Source organism: Delphinus delphis, chromosome 20 (assembly GCF_949987515.2).
Source record: "Delphinus delphis chromosome 20, mDelDel1.2, whole genome shotgun sequence".
Taxonomy (NCBI): Eukaryota; Metazoa; Chordata; class Mammalia; order Artiodactyla; family Delphinidae; genus Delphinus; species Delphinus delphis.
The window spans coordinates 6,448,081-6,467,384 of NC_082702.1; the positions used below are offsets into that span (position 1 = coordinate 6,448,081).

Below are 19,304 nucleotides of genomic sequence, written 5' to 3' on the forward strand. Positions count from 1 at the left end.
GCAAGAGTCAGGGCATTCTGAAAGCGAAGGCTTACATTTCAGGGGGTTCGAGAAGCTGAGAAGCTGGTATCTTTGGCTACAAGGGGTGCAGGGAGAAAGGAAACAGAGCCCCACTGCTGGTGTTTGAGGGTCTAATGGGTCTTGGGGGTACATAGCCTCACTTGGGGTTAAGGTAGATGGGGTTTTGTGCTGGAGGTCAATGGTTCTTCCACCTTTGCCGTTTCTGCTCCCACCTGCCCCACCTCCACCTCCCCTCACCGGCTCTGTCCCCAAGAGCAAGGTCTCAGGAACGCCAGGCCCTGCCCTGTCTGGCCTCAGGCCCCAGGAATGCTTCCAGTGCGACTGAGGGCCTGCAGAGCAGCAGCTGTTCGCTCTCCCGCCCCTTCCACAAGCTCTGAGTGTGGGAGAGAGTTGTCCGGCCCCCAGGAAGCAGGGGCAGGGCCTTGGCCATATCTGGGTGCCAGCAGGGCAGGGGTGGGGCCCCGGGGGAATGAGGGCTTTAAAAGATTCCTCGGGGAGGCTCCCCGGCTCCAAGCTCACCGCCTGCCTGCCCCTGGACACCTCTGTCATCATGTGCTTCCCGGTTCTGTGCCTTGCCCTGTCCCTGGCAGGGACTGGTGAGACAGTGGGGAAGATGTGGGAGGGCGGTTGGGCCCCGATTCTCATGCTGCCCTCCGGCCCCGCTCCGTGACTCCTTGCCCTCCCACATGGTACCGCAGCCTGCACCCCTGCGACCCAGTCTAGCCCAGACCAGGACACCAGGCTCTCTCTTATCTCTCCCAGCCCCACCCTAAAATCCAAACCGACCCCTCCTCAGTGTCACCTTGCTCGCACTAGGCCCCTGCTCCCTCGGGAATAATCAGACTTTTCTCCTCTTCCCCGCTCAGATCCCTGCCCCCATCCACTTTACTAAAGGGGGCAGATCCTGGGCCATCTCTGTCTCTCTCTTCCAAGGAGCCCCCCCAAACCCATCAGATTCTGGGACTCTCATCACCCCCTCCTATCCCTAGTTCTCTATGGCCCAGCGGTCCGGCCCTTGAGGCCCCAAATCCTACCACACCCTGGTGATTTTCCCCATCCAGCTGTCAGCTCTCAACTAGCTCCTTCAGTCCTGACATCTGGTCCCCCGCCATCCCCCCAGGACCCCAAATTTCACTAGACACCTATGCTTCTTCAAAAACAGACTTTCTGGTCTGTGACTAGGTAGGCCTCCCATCTGGTAGCAGGGGTGGGTTCTGCAAATGTCACTTCCTCACCTCTTTGCTCCAGAACCCGCATCCCACAGCCCCAGCCTTTTCCCCCCAGGAAAATTATCCCGAACCCACAATCACATGCTCCTTTCCTTGGAGAATTTCCATCCTTCCCCAGGCTCCAGCCCTCTACCAACCAGAATCCCTCCTGTGCAGCTCTGGTTTTCTGGGAACCCGCCCACCAGGATCCCAACACGTACCTTCCCAGCCCAGCTGTCCTGCCCTAGGTACCCCAACATCTGATTCTAAAACCCCACATCAAGTGAGTTCTCTCTGTGTTCCCACAGCTGTTTGGCCCCTGATATGCCTCCTCATCCATTCCTGTCCTGGCACTGCTCCCAAGAAAACCCCAGATGCCTCCAGTAGCCTCAGACCATGAACCCCAACCCCATGAGAAGCACCCGATCCCAGAATAACTGTTATTCCACTCTCCCTTCTCCTGAGCTCCCTCGCAGTCTGACCCCAGCCTGGTCCCGGGGCCCTCACTCTTGTTAGAATGCCATTCCTAGACCCCAGGACCCCTTTCCCAGCCTAATCCTTTCATTCATTCTTTGATCCGGAACCCCCAATTCTCCCAAATCTCCCAGCCCCAATCCAGGAGCCCCCAAATTCCCCAGATGCTCTTCTTGGCCCCTCTAACCTAATTGCCCAGATCTGCATTCTTTCCAGAAACCCCAAAAGCTCAGCCCAAGCCCTAACCATTTCATCAGCCCGAGAGCCCCTTAATCCCCCAAATCCTTCCCCCTGCAGCCTCTGACCTCGTCTCTTGGGGCCTCTATCCTCGGTTTCCCCTCTCAGAACCCACAGCCTCCTGTCCCACAGTCCGAGAACCCAAGTCTCCCGACCCCCTCACCAGATGCCTGCTCCAGATGCTGCCTTGCTGTTCCCTACCCTCATCCCGGGAGTCAGCTCTGCACTCAGCATAGCCTCCACACCCGGGACCAGCCACCAACCCGCAAGCCCAGGGGTGGCTCCGGAATCCCAGGCCCTTCCCAACACCCCCGGCCCACGTTCAGACCCCCAGCTCTGGTCCTCTACCCCCACGAACCTCCAATCACGCAGCTCAGCTCCCTCTACCAGCCCAGTCTCTGAGCCCCATTGCCGACTCCACCCGACCTGACCCAGCACCCCCGTCCACAGGCGCTGTGCCCCTTATCCAGTCCCGGATCATAGGAGGCCATGAGTGTAGGAAGCATTCCCAGCCCTGGCAGGTGGCTCTGTACCGCTTCAGCAGCTTCCAGTGTGGAGGCGTCCTGGTGGACCCCCAGTGGGTGCTCACAGCTGCTCACTGCAGGAGCGAGTGAGTAGGGGCAGGGGGTCTGGAGGGGGGGCACACACAGGATAACCCTCGGATAACCTCAGGGGAGGCTGGGGGGCCTGAGGCAGAGAGGGGAGGTTGTGGTCCAGGGTCACAAGGAGAGGGACAGGGCTGGGACTCGATGACCCCAGGGAAGCCCTCTCCACGGTTGCCTGGGTCTCTTGGGTCTGTCCTGTTGTCTCTCTTTCTATGTCTGCCTCTGTCCTATCTCTGTGTGTGTCTCAGTAACTGGCTCTGCTGTGGGTCTCTCTGTGTGACTATGATTGGTGTCTCTCTCCCTCTCTCTTCTGTCTCCATTTCTCTGTGTCTCTCCCTCTCTGTCCATCTCAAGTCTCTGCTGCCATCTCTGTCACCTGTGTCTCATCCTCCATCTCTCTGCCCCGTCTCTCTGTCTCTCTGGGTCTCTGCCTCACTCCCTCTCCCATCACTACTGAGCACACCTCCACCCCAGAGAAATGGAAGAGATGATCCATCCCTGGGCAGCCCCTCCCTCCAGGCCAATCATCCACTCCAGGGGGACACAGAGAAGGTCTAGTGTCAGCTGGAACTGGGTGGGGGCAGTGGAGGGAAGGAAGAAGGAGGAGGAAGGAGAAGAGGAGAGAGGGAGCTGGGGCAGAAAGGGGACGCCGACCTTGGGCTGGGGGCCAGGCCACCCGCCTGCTGGGGAACCAGCCTCGCAGCCCCAGCTGCGGCTGAGCTGGCCGCCCCGCCCCGCCCCGCCCCTCCCCATCCCCCTCCCCGCCCCCTCCCCATCCCCCTCCTGTGCTTCTCCGTTTTTTCTCTCTCTCTCTCACCCCTTTGCCTCCTCTGCCTCTATTTCTCATTCTCTCTCCTTCCTTTCTGCTCTCTTCCTCACTTGGTCCGTTTCTCAGTCTCCTGCCTCGTTCTGTCTTTTCCCTCCCTTCCTCTTTGTTTAGTCTGTTCTTCACGGTCTCTGTCTCTTCCTCCTCCTGTCTCCTATGTGCTCCCTCTATCTCACTGTCTCCCCTCCATCTTTCCCACCCTCTCTACTGTTCTAAGCTCTTCTTTTACTCCATTTTAGTCTGTCTCTGTCTGTGACATCGTCACATTCTTTCATCTATTTACTCGCAGTTTCTTTGTTTTCTGTGACTCTGTATCTTCCCTCGGTCTCTCTCTCTCTCTCCCTCACTCCCCCCCTTCCTGTTTCTCTTTCTCATTTTGGACCCTTCCTCATGCCCTCCCTTTCTGCCTCCTCTCTCATTCTCATCGTCTCCACCCTCTCCTTCACCAGCAATTACCAGCTCTGGCTGGGTCGCCACAACCTGTTTGAGGACGAAGACACAGCCCAGTTTGCCCATGTCAGTAAGGACTTTCCACACCCCGATTTCAACCTGAGCCTCCTGAAGAACGACACCCTCCCCACAGGGGAGGACTACAGCCATGACCTCATGCTGCTCCGCCTGGAGGGGCCCGTCCAGATCACAGAGGATGTGCAGGTCCTGGAGCTGCCCACCAAGGAACCCCAACTGGAGAGCACCTGCTATGCCTCTGGCTGGGGCAGCATCGAACCAGCTAAGTGTACGCCAGGGCCACACCGTGCAGCCTGGAGCCCAGGCACCTGGGTGTAAGGGAGGAGGGGGCTGGGGACCTGGACTCCGGAGTCTGGGGAAGGAGGGCTTAGGGGGTGGGGTCTGGCCACAGCCGTGTTTCTCCCTGGCCTGTAGTCATTTACCCAGATGATCTCCAGTGTGTGGACCTTACTGTCCTGCCCAATGAGGTGTGTGCCAGTGCCCACTCCGAGAAGGTGACAGAGTTCATGCTGTGTGCTGGACACCTGGAGGGCGGCAAGGACACCTGCGTGGTGAGCCAGCCTGTCCCCCGGAGTCTTGAAGTGCTGGGGGAGGGGACTCAGATTCTGGACTGGGGTTCAGAGCTAAGCAGGCATCTGTCTCCATAGCTTCCCAGCTGTAGCTCTCTGCCCCCTTTCCTTCCTGTATCCCCATCCCGGTATCCTGTGTATCTCCCTCCTGCACATAATTAATAGTTCACCTCTCCTCTAACACAAGCTTACTGTCCAGTCAGAGAAAGCTTCTCCGGAGAGGTGACATCTGACAGGAGCCCTGAGGGTGGGAGTGTCCTATAGATGGGTCCTCCCCACCGATCTGTCTGCAGGGACCATCCTCCTCCTGGATCCACCCCCCCCCCCAACCCCGGGGAAGAAACTGGACCCTGAGGTCCCATCCCCACTGGCAGGACTCGAGCCACTGTCTCCTCTGTTGGAATCCCCGCTGATGTTCTGGGAGTGGACTCTGGAGACAATGGTCTCTTTCCCCAGAGATGGGGAGTCGCTGTCTGGATCTGTGCACCCAGGTCCAAGTGCTGGAGCCCCCCAGGCCCAGCTAACCTCTCTCACACTCTCCCCCTCCCCCTTGCGCTGTAGGGTGACTCAGGGGGCCCGCTGATCTGCGAGGGTATGTTTCAGGGAATCACGTCATGGGGCCACATCCCGTGCGGTGCCCCCAATAAGCCCTCCATCTACACCAAAGTGATTTTGTATGTGGATTGGATCAAGAAGACCATGGCTGACAACCCCTGAATGCCCCCGCCCTGTCCCTTACCCCCAGTAAAATCGAACATGCATCAACTCCTGGTGTCATTTGGCCTTCCAGACGCTAGACACCTGGGAACTCGGGACCCATCCGGCCCAGACTAGAGCCTCCCCAGCCCTCCCGGTCTCTCTCGGCGGGAGATGTGCAGTTACGATCAGAGGGGAAAGGAAGGATCAGAGGCAGGTGTGGACAAAGAGGCAGAGAAAGGCTCAGACCCCAAAGGACAAGGCAAGAACTCTGAGCCCCACTCTGCCCTGGGGGAGAGCATGAAACGGAGGCTCGGACTCTGAGAGATAGGGCCCACGTTTTATTGTGGCAGGGAAGCCAGGAAGGGGCGGGGGGTATAATTGCAAGCCACACCTCCCTGGGGAGGGGTCTGTTCCGCCGAGGAGCGTGGCTACATCAAAGGCTAGGCAGTGTCGTGTCGGCCCGGGTCAAGACTGGACATCCTGGGGCGGTGCTGGCCCTCGGAGAGGTAGGAATTCCTATGATGAAGTGCGGCTTCGGGCCGCGGCCAGCGAGGGCTGGACACCTGGGGGCGGGGCCTAGCTAGGCTCGGGGGCGGGGCCACACCAACAGGCCACACAGCACAGGCGGAGTGCAGAACTGGAGGGGGCGGTGTTGGACTTCCGGGGTGGGGGCAGGGTGAGGACTGAGCGGGAACCGAGCCGCCAAAGGAGGGCCTTGGCTCGAGGGGTGGGGCTTTGTCACCTGTTCTCGGGGGGTTCTTAGGGAGTGGGACCTCCAGGGAAGTCTAGTCTCGGGCGCGTGGCCAGGATGAAATGGGTGGGCCCGGCACCTGGCGGCGGTGAGGCGTCAGTGTCCTGAGAAGCTCGGGTGCAATTGCTTAGAGAGGCTTAGACGGGGGTTCTTGGGGAGGAAGTGAACTGGGCTCTTCCTCGGTGCTCTTCGAGTCTGGGTCTGACCGCTGCTGTTCGGACATGAACTTCAGGGTGCTCTGCTGCGAGACGCACCGCCGGTGGTTCAGCCGCTGCTCCATGGAGGGCCCCCTTTTGCCCCACATGCCCACGTAGTTTAAGTAGCTCAGGGTTCCTGGGGGTGGGGGCCAGATGGGCTGGTGGACTCCGAACCCCGCCCTAGGCCCCGCCCTGTGCCTCGAGGCTGACCTCCCCGGGGGTCCGCCCCAATCTGGCCAGAAGCCCTGCCTGGTATTCTCCCCGGGTTCCGCCCCCTGCCCTGCCGAGACCCCGCCCCTCCCTCCCGAGGCCCTGCCCTCACCGGCCCCCAGCGTCACGGCGCCGGCGCCCCAGCACAGGTAGGTGGTCACCAGGTAGGATACCTGTGGCCTCGGTTGGAGCGTCTCGCAGTTGGCTACAAAGAGCGTCAGGCTGAGGACAACCAGGAGCCCTGCACTGGGGGTGGGGCCAGAGACGGACACGAGGCTGGACAGGGACCCCGAGGCCCCCAGAAAGAGAAAAGAGACACATCCTCTCCCACCCTCCGTGACAAGGGCGCGCGCGCGCAAACGCACACACAAGACAGACAGAAAGATACCAGGAGGGGGCGGAAAGAAAGAGTGGGAACCAGGAAGAGAGTGAGAGGCCCAGCACACTCACCCCGACTGAGAAGGATATAGAACTGAGAAACACACAGGGAGGGTGGGACGGAGAGCCCAAGAGGCATTCAAAGACAGACACCCAGCAGGATAGAAACTCTGAGACACACAGAGCCAGAAAGAGGAGAGGGGAGAGATGCTGAGGTAGGGAGGGCACCCCTTGCCCCAGGGAAACACTTACCGATGCAAAAGCTGAGGGAACTGAAGATCAGGTCCGCCTTGTTAAGGCGGCGGAACACTGGCCGGAAGGAGAAGCCCATGGCCGGGAGGAGGACCAGACACAGGGTCAGGGCCAGGATCATGAAGCCCGTGCTCATGTGGATGAGAACTGGAAGGAGAGGGGGAAGTGCCCAGGGTCATCCTCCCAACTCATCCCCACTCACAGCCCTGAGCAACATCCCCAACAGACACCCCCAAACTTTAGCTACAGACATCCTCGAAATCACCCCCACTGCCCTCGCCAAAGTCACCTCCTTGAAACCCCAAAATGACTCCCACTCTCACAAAGTCCACCCCGCGTACCCATAAAGTTAACCCAAAGTCTTTAAAAACCCACTTGCTTTAAAAATTGTGAATCACTGTGTTGTACACCTGACACTTATATAATACTATAAGTCAACTACCTCAATTCTTAAAAAAGTCATCCCCACTTGCACCCTCAAAGTGGTGCCAAATCACCCTCTCTTACCCCAAAGTCAGTCCTAGACACTCTCATGATCAACTCCACACATACCTCCAACGTCACCCCACAGATAGCACTTGAGTCACCCCCACTCACATCCCCAAGTTCACCCCACAGAATCATCTCTATTATTCCTAGAGTCATCCCTACAGTCACCCCTAAAGTTATTCATACTCCCAAACGATGTCCCACAGCAAATTACATTAATAACCTTCCATACCAATCCCAGGCACTCCCAATAGTACTCTTAGTCACTTTAATCACCTTTCAAGTCACACTACTTCTCTCCCACTCTTACCCCAAGTTTCCCTAATGACCCCACTCACACCCCCAGACCTCCCCAGGTATCTCAATGTCACCCCCATTCACACCCTAGAGCCCCTCACAGACATTCTCCAAATCACCCTCCTGACATCCCCCAGAGCACACACACAGATGTACACACAAGAAAATTTCCAAATACTCTAAAACCAAAGTACCTAAAAGACGTAATCACACTCGGTTTAAAATTGATATTTATCCAATTTGCATTTCAGTATGACAAGAGTTTCGGCTCCTTCTGAGAATTACGCTTCTCCCTTTCAGCCCTTTCCTACTTTGCCTACTTTTGAGCAGTGCAAGACTATTTCAGCCAAATGAGCTAAGACTCCATTTGCTTTGTTTCTGGCAAACTGCACGTATTACAAAATAGCAATAGTGCTCTCAGGATCAATCACGTAATCCTGGTTGAGAGTTTTTCATGGCATACCCTGCCCTCTAGGGCCACAGAGGTAGTCATGTGACTCTGGCTGAGCCAATCACAGTGCCCCATGACCCAGACAGTGGTGATTGGCTCAAACATGGGCACATGACCAAAGCCAGCCAATCAAGCTCTTCCCGGGGACTTTTTCTAACTGAAGCTGTCAGGGACCAGCTCTTTCTTCTCTGATCAAGAGGATTATGAGCTTGGAGCTGCCTGAGCCTTGGACCCAAGCTCCTAGGTGACAGGAGAACTGAGAGTAAAACTAAGAAGAAAAAGCAGACAAGAGGAGGAGAGAGAGTTGAGATGACACTCAAGTCCCTGGCTCTTGTCATCCCAGAGACAAGCCCACTCTGTAGTTTGGTCAGAAGGGACGGCCGTTTGCAGCTTACCTCCGCACCATGCATTTCGCCTTCCTGCCGTTCCTCACTTGAAGTCCCAGTTATAAGACAGTCAGTACGTTGCATTGCTCTAGTCACCATGCTTGGTTTGGGGGTAGGTACCTTGTGAGCCAGTCACACAGGACTTTTGCAGGAAATTTCTGCACTATTTTTCCTGCCAGACCTGAGGTCTGAGTTGTTAGCAGTTCTGCCAGTCATTCTTCTGTCTGCTTTCAGGTTCATTCCCCACCCTTCTCTGTTCTACATTACAAGGACTACATTTCCCAGCCTCCTTTGCTCACTGACTTATCTCTGTTTGGCTCATGGGAGGCACTGGCAAAAGACTGGCTCTAGGGGGATGGGACAAGCCAGGGTAGTTATCCTCCTCTCTCTCTGCCTCAGTTGGTGTCTTCAGCCATCGATGCATTTCTTCGGTGATTGTAGCCACCTCTAAGCAAATCTCAGCATGAGTCTGTGCCTTCCAGATGGCTCCAACTTCCAGGCTCCAGTAATACTACTTCTTCCCTTTGTTCTTCCGGCGTAGGGGCCTGGCAGCTTGCTGAGTTGCTAATCCCTGATTTGCCTCACCATTCCTACTCGGCTTCTCAGCTCTTCTGTTACCCATGAAGCCAATTCCCTATATTTACTTCCCTCTGAAGCCCCTAGAATGATTGTTTTTTCCTGACTGGATCCTGCCTTGCCACTACATGGAGCCTTGAGAATGAAGCCCACTCGAGTAAGTAACCAAGAAACAGACAGACAGCAATGTCTGATGCGGTCACTTGGACCGCTGAACGCAGCCATGTCTGAAAGCGTTTCTACCCCCATACTTTTTCACTTAGGTGAGCCTGTAAATTCCTTCACTCAAGCTAGTTCAAGTTAGAGTTTCTACCGCCTGTGATCCAAAGACTTATGACTAATTCAGGTCCCTTCTGTAGGCTCCTGGCAAGGAGCACAGGATTCAGTACTGCCTGAATACCACCCACCAACATCACAGTCAAACCCTAAAACACACACACACACACACACACACACACACACACACACACACACAAAACCATAATTGAATGTTCGGCAAAGGTGGAGAATTTAGACTACATAAAAATCCTAAATTTCTGCACCTCAAAAATAATTAAAACCTTCACAACCTATTTGTTATTTCTTATGCCAACCACAAAGCTTTGTATATTCTTAGCATTCAATAATGGTGATTTACCTTTAAAAGAGAACTGTAATACTGCTATGTGTGCTTTTTAAATGACATATAAGTAAATACATACCTGCCTATGTGTGTGTATGTATATATATTCTGATGCGTATATAACCATAGCCATTTTCTCATATATGCAGAGAATATGACCAGCAGAACACACAAGGGCTTAAAATGGCTTAGTGACATCGGTTGCCCCCAGGAAGGGCAACTGGGAGGGACGAGGGACAAAAATGAGAGGGAGACGTTTGCATTTTGTTGAACCACGTAAATATATTACCTGTTCAAATAAAATAAAAGTCATTTAAATTTTAAAATAAGGAAAAAATTTTAAATCACACAGAGGGATTCCCTGGCGGTCCAGTGCTTAGGACTCTGCGCTTTCACCGCCAAGGGCCCAGGGTTCAATCCCTGGTGGGGGAACTAAGATCCCAAAAGCTGCGTGGTGCAGCCAGAAAGTAAAATAAAATAAAGTAAAATCAAATAAAATCACAGAGTTAACATTTTAGAACAAATGAGGAATGTAATGAATATTCATCATTCTTTTTTGTCTTCCCAGCACCTTTGAACACCGGTCCTATGTTTGGGGAATTTCCCAATGTTTGTATCCACACTTCCCAGCAAGGAAACCAGCCTCTTACTGCTAGGACCTCAGCATGCGACCAGGTTCCACCAATGAAATACAGCCACGCTAAACTTGGAATCAGCAGCCGGGAGAAATAGCCGTGAAATCTATTCTAGTCGGGGTGGCTGCAACTACCTCCAGGGTCCTGGGGCAGCAGAGAAAGAGGTTCCCCAGGGGAGTCCAGGCCTGGAGAGACTGGGTTCCACACGTCAAGCTCCAGTGTGTGTGACCAGTCAGCCAGTCCTGATCGCTCCGTCCCTGGAGCCCAGTTCCCTGGCCTCACAGAGAGTCTATAAGCGCCGCGATATCCTGGGTAAATCTATTTTCTGCTTAAACCAGCTTGAATTGGCTTCTGCTGCTTGTCATGAGAATCCTGACTTCCATATGGGGAGCGTATATCAAAGCCTTACAAAATTTCATCAGCCCTTTGGAAGGACTGCTATTCTGCTCTTGGGAATATATCCCCCAAGAGGAATCATGCTCAAAGAAAGTACTGTAAACAGAGGGGGAAATTGTGCCCAGTTGCCTTTGCCCACCCAGCATCCAGTCCCGTTCTTCTGGCAAGAGCAACCTGATAGTGTCCGGAGGAACTCTCTGCCCACCCTCTGTCCTTGGGATTCTGACAGAAATGACCCCCTCCGTTGACTCTTTAAGAAAAGCATGTGATTCAGACCCAGGCAAACACAGCATGACGTCCTCCTGACCACAGCAAATGATTCAGGGAGGAGTGAGAAATCCCAGGGCAGTTAATCTGATCCCATCGGCGCTAATGCTGAGACCTCTGTGTGAGGACCACAGAAGAAAACGTATTCTCTTTTCTTCATCGTTGCTTACAGGAAAAAAATGGGACCCGGGAGCTGCTGAGAGCCCCACTGCCACTGTGTGAGCACAGCTTGCCTGAGGGCCCAACACAAAGGAATCCTTTGAGGAGAGATGGCAAGAGACAGGTACCTTTTGAGCACCTGCATCCCGAAGCAGGGACAATTTATGCCTGCAGACTTTTCCAAAACTTGAAACCAGCTTGAGTTTGAGAGGTATGAGAGAAAGAGGTACTCAGAATAAATAAATAAGATTAATACCACACAATATTCTGGAAGTTTTATGAGCACTTAAGTGAGATCTGAAATGAAGGTAGGTACACGGGCTGGTGGGGTGGCGGATCCTTATAATAATAAGAAGAAATCTGGGTGTAGCCCTTACTCTGTGCCAGGCACTCTTCTAATTCCTTTACGTGTTTTAACTCACGTATTCCTCAAACAGCCCATGCACTGGTACCACTATCACTGACATTATAGAAATGAGGAGACTGAGGCACACAGCGGTGAAGGAATATGCCCAGGGTCACCCCGCTACCACGTGTCTGAGCCAGGATTCAAACCCGGAGCTCTGGCTCCAGGGCCTGGGCTGCCTCTGTGGCAGTGCTCAAAAGCGCTGGAAACGCGGAGACCTACAAGGAGGCAAAATGTTTCTGGAGGAGCTGGAAGGCTCTTGTTATCTTAAAAAAAAGAAACCACCATTTTCAAACGAGTGAGAGAGAGAATGATGGTGTCTAGTCACCTAGTCATGAGGCAGGTTGGGTTTTGGCCAAGTGTAACGCCCATCTTCCCATGAGCAATGACAGTCCTGTTTCCTCATAAGCCCACATATAACTCCAGGAAGCTCCCTCCTAAGGCCTTCAGAGAATCTCCAGAGACCCTCTCAAGAATTCTAAAGATTCCCGCCCCCCCCAACCAAGAACACCCGAAGAGACTCCCCCAGAGATTCTCTCCCCTGATCATCTCCAGAGACCACCCCGCCCCCAGAGCACCCCAGGCTCCTACTGACCGGTGACTTGGCCCAGGCTGGCGCACTTGTGCTTCCCGCAGCTGGTCCAGAGGCCCAGGTAGCCAGTGTAGGAGCCCTGCAGGTAGGCCATACGCCCATCCAACACGCTGAGCAGCATCAGGGTCGCCAGGATGTTGAAGACAAGACACCAGCCCCGCAGGACAAACTTGCGGTCCTCCTCCCAGGAAGAGGCTTGATCCGCTGGGAAAGAATAGAGTTCTGGACGCCTGGCTCTGCCCGCATCACTCTGTTGCATCCTAGTCTCCATGTTCGAACACAGCCACGTCCCCACCCCCACCCTAACCTTGCCTTTTACCCCATTCTCAATCCGCTTCCACCCACAGCCATCTTCCCATCCCCACCCAAACCGCAATCCCAGTTTCATCCCCATCTCTGTTTCCTGTCCCATCCCAGCACCACCCACAGCCCCGTGCCATCCCCACTATTCTCCCTGTCCTAAGCCCTGAACACAGCCCCATTCCCATCTCTAACGCTAACGCACATCTCCTCTCCCACCCACTACCCAGCCTAAACCCAAACCAACTTGTTTTGTCTCCAACCTCATCCTCTGCTCCCTATTCCGCAAAGCCCAGCTCCATCTCCACTCTCAACATCATCCCCTTATCTCCATCCCTGTCACATATCCCAACCCAGGACACAGACAGCTATGACACAGGTTCCAAAGTGTGTTCACGAGGCCGAGACCCATGGTGCCGAAAGGGTGAACACGGGTGGTGCCCCCGACATTCACCAAGGGCTGTGATCTGCCAACCTTCCAGCTGGCAGGGACCCTGACCCCGCACTGCTCACTCACCTCCAGCTACGCTGGACTTCACAGGGTCCCTCCCACACACCAACAGACTACCTTGGGGCCTCTACACCCTGAGTTCATGCTCTGATTCATGCTTCTCCCTCTACCTCTCTGACCCAGCCATGACCCCTTCTTGACCCAGTCCTGACCCCACCAAGACCCTACACTGAGCCCACCCTGACCCAGCCCAAGCCCCCATATCTCTCACACGGGGCTAGGGTAGAACATGAGTCCATGGCCAACGTCCCAACCTCCTGGAACCCCTCCAACTGTCATGGAACCTGCCCCCTGCCCCCAGGCCAGGCCAGACTGAAGCCCTGAGGCCTGCCTTAGGACAGCAGGAGAGACCAAGGAACACAGAAGAGGGGACCGAGAGATTCAAACCCCAAGGGACAGAGCCTGACCCCGGAGAGACCAGTGGACTTCCAGGTGGCCATGGAAATGCCTGGAAAGAGGGGATGAGGCAGTTGGAAGGTTGTTGAGTGCATCTGGGGACTGGCCTTGTCCCTCATCTCCACATGGCCCAGAAGTCCCAATCTGGCCAGCAGAGCTCTCAGCCAGAGTCCTTTCCAGTAGCTCCCAGCAACACCCAAGGCGAGACCCAAGACCCTTCGTCAACTACCTTCAGGCCCCGGATCAGTCCCCAAGACTCTCAGCCCAATGTTCAGGGTCACCGGGTCAGTCCCCAAGACTCTCAGCCCAATGTTCAGGGTCACCGGGTCAGTATCCAAGAGCTGCTGCCCAATGTTCAGGGTCACCGGGTCAGTATCCAAGACTCTCAGCCCAATGTTCAGGGTCACCGGGTCAGTATCCAAGAGCTGCTGCCCAATGTTCAGGGTCACCGGGTCAGTATCCAAGACACACCGTCCATCACCTACAGTCGCTGTTTCCATACCCGAGGTGTCCCACCAGTTTTCCAAACTCGCCACTTCAGTAACCAAAACCCTTCATTAGCTGCTCGCGCCCCCCTGACCAAAGTAAAATCAGTTACCTACAATAGTCAAATTAGTATCCAGCCAACGACCCAGAGTTTCCACTCAAGTCTTCAAAGCTCCAAGTCACCAAACCGGGCCAGAGTCGATGTCCCCCCATCAATTACTCGCAGCCCCGAGGCCAGTGTCAAAAGCGTCGAATCAATTATCTGGACCTCCCAGGAGAGTATCAAAGACACTTCGGACGGCTCCCAAACCAACCAACATCCTCCAGAAAGCAGCATTCACAGCTTACCATCAGGCAGCTCCACTGAGAGCAGTCCTGGCAGGTAAGAGGCAGGAGTCCACGGGGTGGGCCAGATTTGGGGCCAGAGTCCTGGGGGAGGGGGATCAGGCAAAAGTCGGGTACCAGAAGCATGGTCAGTATATGAGGCTAGAGGTTGGAACGTAGGTGTGGCAGGGCTTGAAAGCTGGACCTGAAGGCTGGCCCTGGGTGGGGCTCGGCATAGAGGCTGGACCTATGATTCAACCTAGAGACTGCATCTGGGGGTGGCAGGGCCGGAAGCTAGATCTGGCGGCCAGGGAGCCTAGAGGCTGTATCTGGGTGAGCGTGTCCTAGAGGTAGGACCTGGCGGATACAGGGAATGGAGAATGGACATAGGGAAGATAGAGTCTGAAAGTTAGACTGGGTGGGACTCTGACAGTTGGACCTGGGCTGGCTGGCCGGACTCGGTGCTGACACTGGTGGTGGGCGATCTGCTGCAGGTTTCTGGAGACGTGTAGACGCAGCCACTCCCAGCTGCCCAGGGGCTGGCGGCTGCTGCATGAGGCCAAGAAGATCAGTCGACGGCTGAGCCTGGCGCTGAGCCTGGCCGGCTTGGTAATCATCGGCCTCGTCTGTCTGGGCCAGCCCTGGATCCACTTCCAGGTGCCGCTGGCGCCCCCTGGGGACCCTGCTGGCTCCCAGACCATCCCCATCGATACCATCTTCTTTGTGCGGTGCTCTGACATCTCCTGCCTGCCTGAGTACGACCAGAATGCTTGTAAGGCCTGCCTTATACTCACCATTCCTGGGACTCCTCTTTCCTCTTTGGTCCAGAGACCCCCTTCTGCCTCCCCTGGGTTGGTCCTCCCTTCTCCCCGGAAGGGTCCTCGCCGCCTCAGAACCAGCCTCACTGCCCTGTGCTCATTCTCACCCACGTGCTAGCCATCCTCACAACCTTAGCATCTTATTCACTATCCTGAGGCTTTTTCACCCCAAGGAATCTGTCCTCATCACATCAAGTTGGTTTCTCAATGCCCACCCCACTTGTCACTGCCCACCCCAACAACCTGTCCTTACTGACCTGGGGGATGTACCCTCAATGCCAAAGGCATCTGCCTCAAGATCCCTTCTCTAGAGCCCAGTTTCAATTTTCTTAAAAGGGGGATGAAGAATGTTCAAGGGAGAGGGCTTAAGGATACTCTCAGACTCCCCGGAGACCCTCTCCCCCGTGCTCGGGGCCTGAGGGCCCATCTTGGCGTTCCTGATTCTCTTCCTTCCCCAGATTTGTTGGACTTTGCCTGGGCCTTCCTCCTCATTGCCAGCATTGCCAGCTTCGTCCTCTGCATCATCCTCATAAACATCGTCTTCTTCACCAGTTCCAACATGCCCATGCTGGACTTCTCCAATGTCATCATCAGTCTCTTCACAGGCATGGCACTGAGATCCCTCCCTGAGGACCCAAGTCAAGGAGTACCTCAATCCCATCCCCATCCTGACCTTCATCCCCAAGCCCAAGCCTAGCTCCCTCCAAGTCTCCAACCCATCCCAGTAAAAAAGATCAACTTCCAATCCAGCCCCATCTCCAGCCCCAATACCAGCCTCCACTTCACCTCCCATTTCCATCATCAACAGATCTCAAACTCATTCACGTTCCCTTCTGTGACGTCCCTCTCCATCCCCACCCCCATTCCAATTTTATCTTCTTTCCGATCTCCAAACCATCCCCATCACCATCTCCAACCCCTTTACAGACCTCAACACCCAACTCCACGCCTGAGCCTCCTCGAGACTCATTCCAAATGCAACCCACCCCTCTCGACTATGAATCTCAACCTCAGACTCAACCCCAATCCATCTCTGATCCCATCTTCTTCTTAATCCCCAACCTCAACTGCAACCACACCCTTATCCCCTGCGGATCTCACACTCTCACACTCAACCCAGCGCATTCCCTACCCCATCTTCTTACCCATCTCCAATCCATCCTCATACCCAACCACGACTCATGCCCGTCCCCCAAACTCATGCCTCAACCGTAATGTCCATCACTCAGACTCCAACTACCCAATACTCAACCCCATGTTCAGTTCTAACCCCATCCCACATCCTATCTCACCCCCAGCACCAGCTCTGCGATTTTGTTCAAGCTACTTAACGTTTCTGAGCCACAGTTTTCTCATCTGTAGGATGGGGATAATAAAATTTCCCACCACATGAGAGGTAGTGAGGATTGAATTAGAAAACGTCAGTACGTGATGGTAGCTATTTAACTCTGCACACATCCTTACCTTGATGGTACTCCCACTCCCTTCCAAATAACTCAAAAACGATAGTCTGATTAGAACAGTTTAGTTTTTCATTTGCATGCCAAATTACACTTTTTAGAAAAAGGGGGGCAATTTAATTTGGAAATGCAGGATATTGTGTTCCTGTCTCTTGCAATAATTGTTCACAACTTTCAGTTGCATCAGAAGAACATTCTTGGGCTTCCCTGGTGGCGCAGTGGTTGAGAGTCCGCCTGCCGATGCAGGGGACACGCGTTCGTGCCCCGGTCCGGGAAGATCCCACATGCCGCGGAACGGCTGGGCCCGTGAGCCATGGCCACTGAGCCTGCGCGTCCGGAGCCTGTGCTCCGCAACGGGAGAGGCCACAACAGAGGCCCGCATACCGCAAAAAAAAAAAAAAATGAACATTCTTGGAGAGTGATAGTAAGTCCAAGAAGAGAGAACACTCAACTTCCTGTTTTCTTGTTAGTAAATGGTATTTATCCAGTTTGTCTAGTAAATCTTCCCAATTGTTTAAACATAAGGTACAAAGTGTAGAAAACACTCCTGTTATACGTCATTTAAAATAGGACATTTTTTCTATAAGAAAATCATTTCTGGGACTTCCCCGGCAGTCCAGTGGTTAAGACTCCATGCTTCCAGAGCAGGGGGCACGGTTTCGATCCCTGGTTGAGGAACTAAGATCCCGCATGCCGCGTGGCATGGCCAAAAAAAAAAGAAACATTTCTGCCCATTCCCCCTTTTAATGAAATGGAAAACACCTCCTATATTATTTTTCAATAACAAAGAAAAAATTACCCAGTACTCCATTACCTGAGAGGGGAAAAAACGAGTCTTTTCCTTTTCACAAATTATCTTTAATTCATGTTATTTCAAGATAAAATTAAAATACCCAGAATGACTAAGTTTCTTGCCACTGCTTCAGAAGCCCAGAATTAAAGACCCAATATAGTGATGATGATCTCAATTTCTTTTTTTTCTTTTTTTTTTTTTGGCTGCACTGCACGGCAGGCACGATCTTATTTCCCCGACCAGGGATTGAACCTGTGCCCCCTGCAGTGGAAGCATGGAGCCCTAACCACTGGACCAGCAGGGAATTCCCAATAATCTCAATTCTTGAGGACACACTGTGCGCCAGGGAATGTGCCAATCTCAATAACTCCTCAAGACAGCCCAAGGAGATGGGTCCTACGATTATGCCCACTTTACAGATGAGGGGAATGAGGTTCAGAGAGATGGAGTGACTGCCCTAAGGTGGGATAAAGAGGCTGCCCTAAGGTGGGATACAGAAACGGGACAAGAGTTCCAGTCTGTTAGCTCCAAAGCCTGTGGTTTTTTTTTTTTTTTTGCGGTACGCGGGCCTCTCACTGTTGTGGCCTCTCCCGTTGCGGAGCACAGGCTCCGGACGGCAGGCTCAGCGGCCATGGCTCACGGGCCCAGCCGCTCCGCGGCATGTGGGATCTTCCCGGACCGGGGCACGAACCCGTGTCCACTCATCGGCAGGCGGACTCTCAACCACTGCGCCACCAGGGAAGCCCAAAAGCCTGTGGTTTTAGACATCAACATTGCCTGGTTAAACACCAAGTCTTGCCCTCCCAATGTCCTCCACCAAGACATTGTCAGGAGCCTGTTTTCCTGCCTGTGAGCAGAGGCTCATGGAGGTAAAAGCAAGTGGGAAAGTAAGGAACAGGACCCTGGCAGCCACACAGCTATGGGCAGGGGTCCTCACGCACCTGATGGCCGGCCTCCTAACACCTGTACTCACACAGGAACCAGCATGATATTGGGTATCCTCTTCTACCTGATGCAGGCCCATGAGTTCCTGCAAGAAGGCATGACCTACAAGCTGGGCTGCAGCTTCTACCTGGCGTGGATTGGCGTCTTCCTCTTCCTGATAACTGGTCTGGGCTGGGGTGGGGTTGGGTGTGGGGTTTGGGCATGCGTTCAAGGATGCAGATGGGGGCAGGGTGGGTGGGATAGGGTTTGGGATGGGAAGGGGACTGTGGACTGGGAGGACTGGGTTGAGTAGGGAGATGGGACTGGGGATAGGCCTAGGGCTGGATGTAGGGGCGGGGTCGGGTTTGAATTTGGGAATGGGTTGGGGACAGTGTAGAGAGTGGTGCTGGGTCTGGGGACAGTGTAGGGGCTGGGGCTGAGTTTGGGTTTAGACATGCATTTGGGGACATGATAGGAGGTGTAGCTGGGCTTGGAGAAAGGACTGGGGTCAGGCTGGGGCTGGTGAACTCTGCGCCTCACCCCCTTTGCTCTCTTCCTTCCCGCAGGTTTCTTTTCCTATCTGAACTACATGAATTTCTGGTCTCTCCTGGCGATCCAGGCCATCTGGACTTAAGACATGAGAATGTCCCCACTTCAGGCCTGCTCCCACGGCTCCCTGCCAAGCACCTGACAACCCTGCCCTCCAGCCCCCTCAGTCCCCTCTGAAACACCCCCCCAACTCAGATTAATAATCTGTATTTTCAAATAATCTGCGTTTTTCACCCAGAACATTCTTTTAAGTTCAGTGCCTTATAAGTGTTCCCTGGAAATGCCACGCCTCTCTGGGGCCATCCCTTGAGCCTTCTGGGGTACAGGGATAGGTGAGGGAGAGAGTCGGGAGGGAAAGAGACAGGAGGTGTCAGCAAACAGGCTGGCTCCTGGTTCCTGGCATACAGATGGTGCTCAATCAGTGTGTGTTGAATAGCCGATTCTCTCCAAGCTCTTTGGGCTTCATCCTTCACTTTTGTGACCCCCGATAATTTGCCCCTCCTGAGGTTAATTCTCCTTGCACCCACACTTCACCTCTTGCCTTTGCCAGCACCTCCTGCCACCACTCCCTT

The 19,304-nt window shown here is 54.2% G+C and overlaps 2 protein-coding genes and 1 long non-coding RNA gene across 3 annotated transcripts; all 3 read left to right on the forward strand.

Annotated features, from left to right (window-relative positions):
* The first annotated feature begins 571 nt into the window (after positions 1-571).
* On the forward strand, positions 572-5,125 carry KLK1 (kallikrein 1). Its single transcript, XM_059999803.1, has 5 exons — positions 572-617; positions 2,391-2,550; positions 3,821-4,107; positions 4,254-4,390; positions 4,970-5,125. Exons 1-5 carry the CDS (start codon positions 572-574, stop codon positions 5,123-5,125), a joined length of 786 nt encoding a protein of 261 aa, XP_059855786.1.
* A 426-nt stretch (positions 5,126-5,551) lies between these two features.
* On the forward strand, positions 5,552-10,407 carry LOC132416461 (uncharacterized). The gene is made up of 3 exons (XR_009517598.1): positions 5,552-5,613; positions 9,175-9,251; positions 10,285-10,407. It is a non-coding gene; the product is annotated as an uncharacterized lncRNA (long non-coding RNA).
* Positions 10,408-14,344: 3,937 nt separating this feature from the next.
* ODF4 (outer dense fiber of sperm tails 4) lies at positions 14,345-18,817 on the forward strand. The gene is made up of 5 exons (XM_060000624.1): positions 14,345-14,364; positions 14,683-14,960; positions 15,465-15,611; positions 18,237-18,368; positions 18,750-18,817. Exons 1-5 carry the CDS (start codon positions 14,345-14,347, stop codon positions 18,815-18,817), a joined length of 645 nt encoding a protein of 214 aa, XP_059856607.1.
* Positions 18,818-19,304: the final 487 nt, after the last annotated feature.

Bases quoted from the DNA above. Each gene is read 5' to 3' on its own strand.
- KLK1 (XM_059999803.1), top strand. From the start codon at position 572: ATGTGCTTCCCGGTTCTGTGCCTTGCCCTGTCCCTGGCAGGGACTG. The intron at 618-2,390 runs GTGAGACAGTGG...CCCCGTCCACAG, and splicing joins CCTGTCCCTGGCAGGGACTG to GCGCTGTGCCCCTTATCCAG. The intron at 4,391-4,969 runs GTGAGCCAGCCT...CTTGCGCTGTAG, and splicing joins GCGGCAAGGACACCTGCGTG to GGTGACTCAGGGGGCCCGCT.
- ODF4 (XM_060000624.1), top strand. From the start codon at position 14,345: ATGAGGCTAGAGGTTGGAAC. The intron at 14,365-14,682 runs GTAGGTGTGGCA...GATCTGCTGCAG, and splicing joins ATGAGGCTAGAGGTTGGAAC to GTTTCTGGAGACGTGTAGAC. The intron at 15,612-18,236 runs GCATGGCACTGA...GTACTCACACAG, and splicing joins CATCATCAGTCTCTTCACAG to GAACCAGCATGATATTGGGT.